Raw genomic sequence first — 13,683 nt, 5'->3', positions numbered from 1 at the left:
CTATGATCGGGTTACATTCGAGCAGTTTTAAAATCTTTTCAAGTGATGATGATCACATGGTGTTTTTGAAGGAAAGAACCGCAGAACTGGGAGTTGGATATTGGGTGTTAATATTGTTCAGAGGGATTCACAAGAAACTGACTTTGCAGTGACCTTCCGTACTGCAAGATATGAAATAAGGAAAACTTGTTGATTATTCAGTAAAGGATAATTGTGTGCATCTTTCCATATTTATCTTTTGAAGACAAAGGAAGATATAATTTTACAATGTAACAAAAAAGATTACTGCTATTAACAGTAGTTGACATTTATGTGACTTGAGGTGAAGGAGTTTTGATGTTACCCTACTACAACTGTTATCAGGTCCTGATGGGGGGGGGGGAGGGGGAAGGGTAGGGATAGAGATGTGGGTTATCCAGCTACAGCCATCAGATGGTGCTGGTAGGGGGGCGGGGTGAAGAAGGTTAGGGTTATCCTACAACATCTGACAGGATGTGGATGGGGGGAGGGGGACAGAAGGAGCACAGGGTGGGAGTGATCTGTTGTACCAATGGTATACAACAACAACAACAAAGTAAAATAAGATAATCATCAATGTTTATCATCATCGAATAGCGATAGTTGGTATTATGCATACTATTCATGATCTTGATGTTGTGTGATACGTTGTGAAGGTTTTACAATCAGTCTGGGGATTGGAGTACTTAATATTTAATGTCACAATGGTGGTCTGGGGAATTGGGGTACTTAATATTTAATGTCACAATGGTGGTCTGGGGAATTGGGGTACTTAATATTTAATGTCACAATGGTGGTCTGGGGAATTGGGGTACTTAATATTTAATGTCACAATGGTGGTCTGGGGAATTGGGGTACTTAATATTTAATGTCACAATGGTGGTCTGGGGAATTGGAGTACTTCATATTTAATGTCACAATGGTGGTTCACCGTCCTGTTTTGTCCACTTGAAGAGTGTCACACGGAAATAAAATTCCTTCAGCAAATTACTCAGGGGAATTGTGGATTTGTGTCCTTGGGTTTTATATCAAAGATCAATTCAATATTTTTTTATCTCGTCTTGGCTGTAGGGTCAGTTATTTTATCATATTTTATCCTATCATTTCCTTATTTCACTTCTGCAACCAGAGAAAAATTCTATTACTATATACAACTATGTAACTATATAACTATGTAATAAATAATGAATGAAATGAAACGTAATAAAAAGATGTTAAACATGAGAAGGAATTAGTATGATTCGTTATACGTAACTCACATTATTTATCTCCTAAGCTTGTCGAGTGTAGTCAATGAAGTGTGTTGCAACATCTTCACCAAAGGGTTTGAAAACTTTTTACAACTTTAAATTAAAGTATAGTGGTTAAAACAAAATTGCAGCTCAAAATCATCAGGATCCAGTTGCACCTCCCACCAGGAGCCAGATTCTCCTTCCTTTTAAAATCTCCTGCTGTATTCCATGGATTTGCCTGTTCTGGGGATGTCCCTGTCCACCCCCAACCACCCACCCCCCCCCCCCCCCCACACACACACACACACCATTGCCCACGCCACTGACTGGACCTGAGAGTGAGTTTGTTTGTTTTTCGCTCCGAAGTTTTCATCTGGATGACTTTCCTTTACAAGTCTGTCCCGATAATTATTGTCTGCAAATTAGATTTTTCTAGTCACATATACTATTGCAATGAGGAACGTCTAAGGGTAGTGTGAACGTCTGCATTGAAGTAACATATTTCCTTGCGAGATTTTGTAATATTAACGCATTTAAACTAGCAAAATAATTTGTACTCCACTTACATGGCGAGTGGTTACCATGGAAACGATAACAGCTTGGACGACTGGGAAATATAACAAGGAGTTTTCACTCGTGTAAAACAACGAGTCTTCGGCATTTGATAGATATTTTAATTTTAATTCGTATAAATTATTGTCCCCTCCCCCTCTCATCGCACAACCACTCCTCCAACTCCACTCCCACCCATAGTAATATCGAACATGCACACCGAGTATAGTCGGGAGAGGATATATAGTAACGATTTATGTCATTTCTCTTACTTTGCAGCTTAGAAAAGAAGGCCAAAGATGTGGTATATGTAGGTGTGGAGGATCGGGGGGGGGGGGGTTGTATCGACGATGTACTGTCTGAATTACAAATATTTATTGACAAGTTCATTAAAACAAAAACAACAACAAAATAGATGTAATGTCTTCTGCCAACAGCCAATCAAGGTTGTGATTCTCACCGACACTATATGGTATCCGACATGGCTAGTTCGGATCCATTCCTGTGGGTCGGAAATAAGTTGATGTCGGCTGAAGGAGATGTGGAGTTTGAGAGTCTCAACGTGGGAAATATGGAGGAGGTGTGGGGTATGTTGAGGCTGGGATCGGAGGGGTTGGGGATACTCCGAATTAAGGTGGGCTGTGTTTCTTCAGATGACATTTGCCGAACCGTTCTTATGCTGTAAATTAAAACATGAACACCCTTGATTCCTTGATTGGGTAAATGTAGTCAGCATATTGCACTCCAGAACCAGAGGGTAGTGTGCTTATGTTTTGAGATAAAAGTGTTCATATTTAAATTGAAAAAAAAAAAAAAAAAAAATATATATATATATATATATATATATATATATATATATATATATATATATATATATATATATATATATATATATATATATATATATATATATATATATATATATATATATATATATATATATATATGAGACTCTTCACTAAACTGCCTACATGCATCGTAAATTGGTTCTTTTACAGCAGTGATACCTTATCGGAAAGACAATGCTAGCTGTGATAAACGAACTCACAGAGAGATTTACATTGAGGATGTACATAGAGAGATCTTGTACACATAGCTACGTGAGGTTAGTTTATATGTGGTTACTCTACTGTAATTAGTGAGCCCTGTTATCAAAGAGCAAAGGCTCTTTAATCCGACAGAAAAGAGATAAAATCTTGTAAGGGCTGAAGGGCAAAGATCAAACCTAGAGAGATCTTAATATAGCTTAGGCCTATATGTCCCTAATATTAACTATATACCCCCGCCCTTTGGCTGTCTTTACGCTTCTCATATCGCATCGGCCATTACCATATTTGAGAAGAATCTCACTTTGAATATATATCTTTACTGAAAAGGTAAGTGCATTTTTTGAAGTATTACTTTTAGAGTATTACTATGTGGTTATTAGGTTACAATGACGTCTATAGCTTTAAGCGATTATTGGAAATCGACCAGGGATTAAGAAAATCTTCTTGCCATAGAATGAAGTCATGTGAGGAAAATTCAATCGCGTTTTATTCTTTAAGCTTCTGTGTTAGTCGCGAATGATAACACGTATATAATACTGAATGAATGATTAAATTACATCAATCAAGAACACCATCATGCTGGACATGAAAATTATATGAAAATAGATCGATTTGTCTCAAGTGACAAAAACATCATTGTGGTACAAAAACTAGGATCTGATTTTTGTTTGATAATTTATATGAGAAATACATAGTCGATGATGTATCAGTAAATGTCTGGTTTGTCCCTTTGCTTGTCATTATTATGCTACAGACATAACACTGTTAATTTCTCGACGATAAAATGTGTTCAAAATATATTTTCAGACAGTAATCTGTCGAAAAGGCATCGGGAAAGGTTCATGAACTATTTTGCTTTGATACAGAGGGCGGTGTTGTTAATACCGTTGAGCAGCACAGCCACGCCCCGATGTATTGTCTAGGGGCTATGTCGGTGTCATTGACAATGACGATGATGCTTGTGGTAGCGCTGGAGGGGTGGGGGGGGGGGGGTACCACGATGGCGGGTCTGTTGATGGTAATCAGATTTCTACCATGCCAGTGTTTGTGATGGCGTCAACGATATAATGAAATGATGATATGCATAATGATATAACCAAGGAGGTTATTGTATAACGTTCCTTACATGCTATAGCGGTACTGGTGATTTATAAGGTACTGTTGATAAAGTGGTGGTTATAACGATAAAACGTATGGTTGTGGCAACATGGTAGTTAACTTCTGTCATGATAGTGTGAATGATCTAAATGGTGATAAGTCGAAGTCGTGGTGAAATGCAACGACTAAGAACATGGTTGGAGCAATTATAGTAAATGTATTGATGATCGGGCCTGAAGAGGTTGTAGGGTGGGGGGGGGTGCGGTCAGAGGGATACATCCCTGGAACTCGGAGTACTTATGACGGTGCCCGGGAAATATGGGATTGAGAATAATTTATACTCTCATGTTCATAAAGTAGCAAAATATATGGAACAATGAAGATGATATTATTATCCCAGATTCTCCAACTGGCTCTTGACGCCCATGGTGGCGTTGATGATAGTTTAACAATCATTGCGGTTAAATTTATGATAAAGCGTTGTCTTACGCAAAGGATATCTTACGCAAATAAGGTTTGCCTTGTAATTGTTGCCATGTATTTCATATTGTAGTCAATGTGTTAGTTAATGAAGGTATGTGGTATTTAAATTGCACATTCGATGGAAATGGGGTGGTGGGGTGGGCGATGGGAGGTTGACAAGAGGATATGTGTGGCGGTGCGCGAGCAAAAGTGAGGTTTGATTGGAAACAATATTCCCTATACCTCTATCTGATTACACCCATGTAGGTAATGGTGACTCGCATGATCGCTATACAACATGTTATCTGATTTCAGACATGTGAATGATGATGATAAAAATGTTTATTTCTGTCGGCAGGCGAAGAATTCATACCGTTACAGGATGGAGAACATGTAAGTTTTAATCTTCACGAAGTATTATAGTGCTGGTAAAAAACAAAGTTAAAATAAATCTAAGAAACTCGTTCTGTAATTTGTTTTTTGTTGTTGTTGAAATCATGCCTCGACTTTCATATACTTGTTTTATAACAATTTATCTTTTTATAGTAGAATCCGACCAGTAGAGGCAAAATCCGAGCCATTTAAAAGTGAGCCTGCTTTTAAACTGATTGAAGAAGCTTTACAGAAGGTATGTTACAACTTTTATTTGAAATTAAAAATGTGTTACATTTGCATAATGGATATCCAGACAAGTGACAGATATCTTGCTTTCAAATAACTTTCGAACATCGTTAACATGTATGTATGTATGTATGTATTTTATATCCTCCTGCAAGCAGGAACTCGCAAAGAAGCCATCATTGGCTTATCAAGGCCGCAAGCTGACCGAAGTCAGTCTCTTAGATTCATATTTTAACGTCCATGATTATGAATTGTCAATTGTCAACAACTCTGAAACTGGACGACATACATTAATCTTGGAGTGACTCGAACTCGGGACCTTATGACTGAAAGGCACCGGCGTTAACCACTGAGCTAACACTCCCTTTGCAAGTGCCGTTTCAACTTCAACACTTGTGTCCATATATCGTTTCTGCCGTCATTGGACCCCGATATTCACGGGTCGGAGGCGAGACCGACTTATTACGGTTCGATGATGCTGCGAGATTGAATCTTTATTGTTCGAGTCTGAATTAAGACAAAGACAATCATACTTGATTACAGGTCAAGCCAATGAATCACACAAGATGCTGGAGCAAAAGGAAAGTGATGTTCGCAGTTTTCTTTCGTTCTGCGGAATGATTACTTACTTACACATGTGCTCTGATCAGGGAGTTGTTATGGAAACTCCCTGCTCTGATATACCTGAGCTATATACCCAACCCTCAGTATATGTTGGCAGGCGAGAAAATGACTTTGTTTACGCAACTGAGTATAACGTCTTCAGAGGGGCATCGGGTAATCAGTGTTAAAATCCAGGGAAACCCAGGAGAGGACCATATTTCGGTGCTCTTTATAAAATCATCTGTAACAGATTCATTTGTTAGTTGTTGCTTTTCGCATAACATTATAATACCTGAATATCCTGAATATAATCACTGAATGAATGAGTCGAATTATTCAATTAATAATTTCAATAAATTTCACAAATATTCCTTCAATTTTTTTCATCAGGACGGTGCTAACTACGTCAAGAAAGTTAAAGGGATATATTCATTCAACGTAACCAAAGGTCCTGGTGGAGCGTCCGAGACTTGGGTAGTTGACGTTAAGAATGGCAACGGTTCGGTAGAAAGGGGAAGCAAAGGTACGTGTTCACGTCTCTACGAAGGATATGATTAACGTTTTTCATTAATAACTATATAGATGACAAAAATATTTTAAAATGTTAAACATCCGAATTTTAATGCAGCATTGTATTAAATTTAAATTTTTGAACATGCAGCTCCATATTGGATTTACTGTTTCCTTTTAATCAAGACTGATATTTACTGGTATAGTTATACCTTTGTAAGAAACCTTAATAGGCTATGTAAGACAGTTGACAAAATCGACCATGAAATTGTTATTTGTAACGCACCATTTGTGTTTATTTTTTCCAATCTTTTCTGTGTAAAAATAAGCTAGAAAGATTCTCTGATTAATGTAGCACCGTTAATTGTACTTTTGTGGTATTTATATAATCTTTCCTCTTTTTGTTTTTACAGTTAAAGCGGATTGTACATTTACGATGACAGACAACGATCTTTTCGACCTCATGACAGGAAAGCTGAAAGCTCAACAGGTATAACTTACTAACACGTCACAGTATACTTCATAGAATAACACTAGGCTGCATGTATTGTACCCCTTTTTGCTCAAATGTTACGTATATATGCCTAGGTTAACTTAGGGTGTTTGAAATGAATTTGAAGATATGACGGAAAAATAACAGTTTGTTTAAAAGGTAATAAGGAGGGATTACAATAAGGAGGGATTACAATACTAAAACTTAGTCACGACGGATGGTAAGGTCTCCTACGAAAAAAGCTTCAAAAATCAGGTTCTTCGATTGTTATTATTATTATTCATTAATAAATATTGCCACGAATGAATTTTTGAGTTTTTATTTGTTTTCTTTATATACTGTCTCATTAAAACCTACTCCACATACAGTGTATAAAAATAAACCACAAAGATTTGAGAGATTAGTTACTATAGCAGTAGCCCCATATTGAATCATTGTGAGGCTTCTTTCTCTATTTTCGTGGAAAATAAAATTTTCTCATGTTTAAGAAATATTTCGGTGGCAGGCAAAGTGAACGGCGAAAATACGCACCAGACAATAGAATGATTCTCTGAAAGATATACACTGTAAAGCGTGTACCTGTGTCAAATGTCACGTTTCGCGTTCCATGCATCATAATGTAATGAATGTATCCCCAAAATCGAGCCACTGAAATGTGAGTCCAGTCGGGACATCAACAAGATTTTGAAACGCCAGCCCGAATATTTCATTCCATTTCGGCCTTTATATATTTTGTAAGAACTGTATTTTCCTTTTCTTGGCAGGCCTTTTTCTCTGGTAAGATGAAGATGAAAGGGAACATGGGACTTGCGATGAAACTACAACAAATAATGCCGGCCACTCCTCCCGCCAAACTATAGACCTTAGGTCAAAGTTCATTAACATAACTTCTGGATCGCGTCTGTCTGGTCAGGACTCCATTCGTGTTTAAGAAAGTGCCGCGAAAGTGACTTCTCCTGGATCATGGCAAAACCGTCCAAAATTTAAATAATGAAATCGATTTAAATATCAATCGAGCTTTTTAAGTTTCGTAAATCACTAAACATTGTAAACATAGCACTGCAAATTGTTGCTTGAGAAACTGGTTGGCTAAGAATCTTAATTAAGTGGACAAGTACATAGATGAGAGAGAGAGGGGGTGGGGGGGGGGCTGTTACATTGATAGGAGGTGCAGGGCAAGGAAACAGGGTCTTTAACGTTTTTCTCCGTTCATGTACACATTTCAGAGCACCTTCTTCAGAGGAGCATACCCCAGCGTGTTTAATTGTTTGCTGTTTAAATTTTTAAAAATAATTTTCCATGTAACTTTTGTCTTGTGTGTCATTTTTGAATAACTAATCGAGCTTCGTATTATATATCATAAACATACGAAGGAAATCTTCCTCGTAGTTTGTCTTTTATTAATTAATGGCTTAGTTTCTTTTTGTATCAGCTAACTCCTAGTAATAATCAAATCGTACGTTACAACAGATTTCGTTTGCTTTTATTGTGACTAATTTTACTCAAAAACTAAACTTACTAAAAAATAAAAAAACACTTTTAAAACTCGTGAGACTTCTCTCCTTGTGTTCCTATACAGATGGTAAAGTTTTCATGTCGGATTTTTACTTCACTCATAGACGTCAGTAACGTGATCAAATTGTCTAGATGTTAGACCCACTTATTGTACCCCTTCCCCTTGCCTGTGGCGTCGAGATCAATGTTGGGCCCCGAGGCAATTATAGCATCGGGTCCCTTTTTGAAAGTCTGAAAGTTCATTATGAAAATGCATATAGGCCTACATTTTTATTTGATCATATTTACCCGGGGCTCCTCATTGACCCCGAGAACCCCCCCCCCCAACTTCCCCTACCCACCACTTTTCTTCTAGCCTTTAAAACAAGGGATGTACATAGGTGAGGGTCATGTAACGTCACCAGGAAATCAGTTAACAAACAAACAAATCTAATAATAGTGTGGTTGCTGAATCATTTCTGAGTTTGTGAAGAGAAGTTAACTTCACAGACAAAGTGTATAGTTCGTAACAGTTCCTTTTATTGACCCTTTCCATCTCCAGAATCAAAGTGATTCTTTAGCATTGAGCTATGCCTACATTTCTGAGAATACCTTTAGGAATTTTTTATTATTATATTTTTTATTTCAGTGATAGTGGTATGTCTTCTATTTAGAGCTACTCACAATTTGTGAAGGTGAGTCTATACAGGAAGTGTATCTAATTATTCAGTAGATATGGAGCATAATTTGGATACTTCTCTGTCCATTTGACTTATCAAAATGAAACTATAAAACCTCATCAAACGATGCAAATCCCAAGCCTTTATAAAGTGCTCTCCAGACTCGTGTCACCCCCCCCCCCCCCCTTCTAGAATGAGATAATGCAAATATATGCAATGTTGCTTTTGGTAGTGTTCTTTAGACCTCTGCGGAAAAGGCGCCCGCCCCCCCCCCACTCACTTAGAAATCCAGTGCACCTCATTGATTATTTTAAAAGTTGATTTAATCGGAGGCAACTAATTTGTGGTAAAAAGCATTTCACTTGAGCTTTAATCCATCGTCAAGGAAGTATTTCTGCAATGTAAAATCCTTCATGTCTTATAGGAAGCAACATTTGATAGCCTAACGTAAGCCTAATGTTAATTAGAACTATCAATAATCTGTTGGCTAGATATATAATTAAAATTTCTAACCTCCAACTTATTGTTCGATAATCTCCATGAGGGTAGCTACACAATAATGGTCCGCATTCCGTAAGAGGAATCCAATTGAAAGGCAAATATATGGCTTAATCCTGCTACCTTCGTTAAGTCCGAAAAGAAATCCACGCACACTCCTTGCCGTGTGTTCACAAAAATACCAAGACATTTAGCTGGACGTGTATGCAATTAAAGTGCTGCGATTGTAAACGGAGTCGTACTTACGACAAGGTTTACCACAGCGTAAAGTTTATAATTGAAACTAATGTAAAACAAAAAACGTCACTTGAGTAACATGTGGTTACGGGTAATACGGTAGCCCTCCTCACATATAATTCGCATGCGGGAAAAAGTTTAGATTAATATAATGTTCATCTACACAAATTATTAATGTAATGAACCGCTGTACGCTTTCCTTGATAAATGGTTGAAAATATCTCGCGCGGATCCAGTGGATTAAGGGTAAGATTATGAACGATTTACTTAAGATTGTTAAACTTCCTTCTTATCACTTACTGCCAACTTCTTTAGCTATCTCTTAAGTGTGAAAGTAGTGGCGCACTTTCAAAAATATAATAAGATTGCGCTCTACAAACCAAGCATTATCTGCTATGATTTCTACGGAAGCGTACTCTAGATTTCAACTTCATAGTCCTCTGCTAAACCCACTGAACTATCGGACTAAACTTAAAGATTGAATTGAATTGAATTTAACATAAGCTGGGCAAGTGAAACCACCATTGCTAGTTGCAGTGAAGCAGAAATCTACGGAAGCGTAGAAGGGACATTGCAAATTGACGAGTTGCACACTTACTACGTATACCATCTCGACAAGATGACAAAATTAAAAAAATTGATGCATTGACGAGATCCGTTATCTCGTCAAAACGTCAATTTTCTGAATTTTGTCACGTTACCATCTCGACAACTCGTCAATTTGCAGATAATTGTCGTTTTGTCAAGTTGGTAACTCGTCAATGCAATGTCCCTTCTACGCTTCCGTAGATTTCTGCTTCACTGCAACTAGCAATGGTGGTTTCACTTGCCCAGCTTATTATGTTAAATTCAATTCAATTCAATCTTTAAGTTTAGTCCGATAGTTCAGTGGGTTTAGCAGAGGACTATGAAGTTGAAATCTAGAGTACGAAACCAACCAAAGAAAATATTATTTTGACTTTTACCTCTATATTTCAGTCAAGTTAGGATTAGACAAGAAAGAAAGACAAGAATTACTTATGTTTACAAGCTAAGAATAAAAGAATAAGCTAATCTACACTCTAAAGGCCCGGTCACACTACAGCGATATTTTATCGGAATACGGTCCGATTTTTCCGATTGTAGGCCGAAGAGTGAGGTTTGTGGTAGTGAATGTAATGAATGCAGTGGAATATTCGAATACCTACTCCAAATCTGAGGGGTTCTGGAACGGACTACATTCTGAAGTGACGTCACATCGAAAAACGATAACAATCGGAAGAGTAATCGGATAGCTATCCGATAAAAGGAAACGGGAGTCAATATCAAAAGTTAGGAGAGGGCTATTCCACATTGGAATGGCTCAACAGATAGCAAATCAGGTCCTTTATCACTGTGGCTAGAAGACCCGAACGAAAAACTGGCTGTTTCGATTCCTCCGGGAAAATCGGGTAGTATTCCGATAAAAAATCGGTATAGTGTGACCGGGCCTTAACACTACGGTAACTTAATTTGTACTACCCCCCGTACCATTTCACAGAACGACGAACCATGAATCCACGTTTTCATAAATGTCAAGTTAGTCCATCTTGCGACTGGGACAGCATTTGGAAAATGGTGTTTCTCCCCATTTTATGTAATAAGTTTAAAGTTTTAAATTGCAATGGAGAATTACTCACGGGACAATGTGCACGGCAGAGAAACTGCACAGGTGGGGGATTGGGGATGGTCTCTGTTCGTTTTGCAAAAATCCAGAAACTATTCTACATATGTTTTGGGAGTGTCCACATATATCGAGAGTTATTTCCTGGGTTTATACATTTTTCGAAAGAGTAGTTGGTAGGAATGTTTAACTCAAGTTGCGATGTATTTTTACGTGGTGTTCCTAACCCTGGAATATAGTAGGTTAACATAGGAAAGACTTGTTTTAGTTTTTAGTGTTGTTAAAAAGATAGTTTGGAATAGAAGATGGCGGCTGGTTTTTTAAAAGAGAATTATTGATAATAAAGGAGGTGGTCAAATTGATTAAAAGAGATATACAAGAAGGCATTGAAATTGATCTTAGAAGATGGTCAGCAATCAAATTTATGAAAACGTGGATTCATGGTTCGTCGTTCTGTGTAATGGTACGGGGGAAGTACAAATTAAGTTACCGTAGTGTTAGAGTGTAGATTAACTTATTCTTTTATTCTTAGGTAGTAAACATAAGTAATTCTTGTCTTTCTTTCTTGTTTAATCCTGTATTTATTGCTTTCTAGTAGGTTTGTAAAGTGAAAATGTGAATAAACTGAAAGAAATTAAGTATTAGTTCTGAAGTTAGTTTTCTAGCTGATGTGTTGGTTAGCGCGACGGTGTAAGCGAAAGACCTTGCACTGCTAATCGAGAAAACCGTGGCTAGGGTTCGAGACAGACTGGAGGCGATAATACCTCCGGCTGTAGGTATGGTGCTTTTGGTGGCCTAGGATCCCGTGCCATGTCTCCCTTGTTGTCGCAAAAGAACCCGGGAGGGTCGGTTGATCAGGTCGACCAGAAGCATTTTAGGTGGCGTGCGTGAATCCTTGCCTTTGGCCAGAGGGTCAAAACACTCTCTGCGACCGGCATGTGTGCAACCCATGTCCACTGAATACGTGGCTCAATGAGACGCTATCCTCCTAAAATTGTACCAAGGAAGCTCACAAGTTTCATCACAATATTTAATATATAAATGAAACTATTATTTGGCTAGCGCCATCGCTTTTACTTCCCGCACAAGGAGAGGGAATTGCCTTTGTTGCAATCCTGATGGATTTACTTTTCAATCCCAAACAGAAAAGAGTGCATATTGGTGACATGGCCAGTAACTTAACATATCGTCGTCGGTTAAACTTGATTAAACACCGAACAAAAAGTACTATTTCGTTTATTTGTGGTAGTTGGAAAGCCTGTCTTTAGTTATACAGTAACGTACGTTTACGGTATAGTGTTGCATAAAATCGAAGTGTTACGTCAAGTGCATTAGGACGATTCCATGGAGTTAGGAAAGAAATCCTTTCTAAGAAAAGTTACCCAAGATAGAGCCCGGACAGGAAAACCAAATAACCATGCAGGCTAGTCCCCTGACATCAAGACCGTAACCGGCGAGGGAGATATCAAAAGTCCCATGGAAAGGGAATATAGCCTATGAGTACGATCAGGTGAAAGGTTGGTTAGCGATCTACACTGTGCATCGTGTACAGATATAGCCTACATGTAAGGAATTGATACTAAACATAATCTAGTTTGGATTGGTTTTTTAACAACAAGGAGGCTTTTTTTTTCAACAGGCGTTTATAACAACACAGAAAAATACCAATTACATTACAACTCTCACCGTATCGAATGTATCTATAGACTACACCGTTTCTCTTTTAGAAGTCAGAGATAAACGTTAATTAGGATTATGCGCCGAGGTCATCGTCAATTTAGCCTTAAAGGAGAGGTTCCCTAAGATTAAGCATATATTTGCAATGTTCATATCTTGAAAACCAGAATAAATAGAAAAAAAACTTGCACTCATTTTCGCTTGGTCTATAAATATCATGAAAAATAAAAAGACCAAATATCCTTCTTTCAAGGTTGGTGAGTGATGTTAAGTGTGTACCATGCACATGCATATTTAAACTTAATCACATATTATTAGTCAACTCCGAGAAGTAAGGAGGGGTTCAAGTCAACATCATAGTCGAGTTTCCTATTATAGTTTCAATCACAACTGTGTATTGCGCAGGTGCAGTTATAAAATCGTGAAATGGCTTACTGTATCTACATGATATGTGCACCTGAGTCGTATATTAAATATTACAGACTGAATTCATTAATAACAATGATTACTTTAGTCATGAAAATATGAGCAGAAAGACATTAGTGAAAGGGTGGGGGTGGAGAGTTTACTTTCTGTGGAAAATATGGCATCATACATTTGAAAAATGCACTTCTAGAAAGCTATAAATGTAATGCTTGGAAGCTGAATCAGCCAATTGCCAGTAAGCATCTTTTAAATCAAATTACTCAAATTCTTTAGACGGACGCAAACAGAGGCAAGCCATTGATAAATTCCCTTAATATCTAGGTTAATATATATTATCATAAATTATTTGGCTTTGTCATCTTTTTGATCTTTCATATTCCCTCTATGAGAC

General features: G+C 37.6%; 1 protein-coding gene across 2 annotated transcripts; it reads left to right on the top strand.

Moving 5' to 3' along the window:
- The first annotated feature begins 3,028 nt into the window (after positions 1-3,028).
- On the top strand, positions 3,029-7,776 carry LOC139977950 (sterol carrier protein 2-like). 2 transcript variants are annotated; one of them, XM_071987730.1, is made up of 6 exons: positions 3,029-3,178; positions 4,770-4,804; positions 4,961-5,039; positions 6,026-6,158; positions 6,559-6,635; positions 7,403-7,776. In XM_071987730.1, exons 2-6 carry the CDS (start codon positions 4,794-4,796, stop codon positions 7,496-7,498), a joined length of 396 nt encoding a protein of 131 aa, XP_071843831.1. In that variant the 5' UTR covers positions 3,029-3,178; positions 4,770-4,793; the 3' UTR covers positions 7,499-7,776. The 2 variants fall into 2 exon arrangements, with proteins under 2 accessions (XP_071843831.1, XP_071843822.1); XM_071987721.1 differs by having other exon boundaries at positions 3,030-3,178; positions 4,958-5,039; positions 7,403-7,775.
- The last annotated feature ends 5,907 nt before the right edge of the window (positions 7,777-13,683 follow it).

The sequence above is a fragment of the Apostichopus japonicus genome, chromosome 2 (genome assembly GCF_037975245.1).
Source record: "Apostichopus japonicus isolate 1M-3 chromosome 2, ASM3797524v1, whole genome shotgun sequence".
In the NCBI taxonomy this organism is placed as follows: domain Eukaryota; kingdom Metazoa; phylum Echinodermata; class Holothuroidea; order Aspidochirotida; family Stichopodidae; genus Apostichopus; species Apostichopus japonicus.
The sequence above is the reverse complement of the archived record's forward strand: the minus strand, read 5'-3'. Positions and strand labels throughout refer to the sequence as shown.

What these genes read in the sequence shown, in the direction of transcription:
- LOC139977950 (XM_071987721.1), top strand. An exon ending in GGTAGAAAGGGGAAGCAAAG is followed by an intron (nt 6,159 to 6,558) that starts GTACGTGTTCAC and finishes TTGTTTTTACAG; the next exon opens with TTAAAGCGGATTGTACATTT. An exon ending in GAAAGCTGAAAGCTCAACAG is followed by an intron (nt 6,636 to 7,402) that starts GTATAACTTACT and finishes TTTTCTTGGCAG; the next exon opens with GCCTTTTTCTCTGGTAAGAT.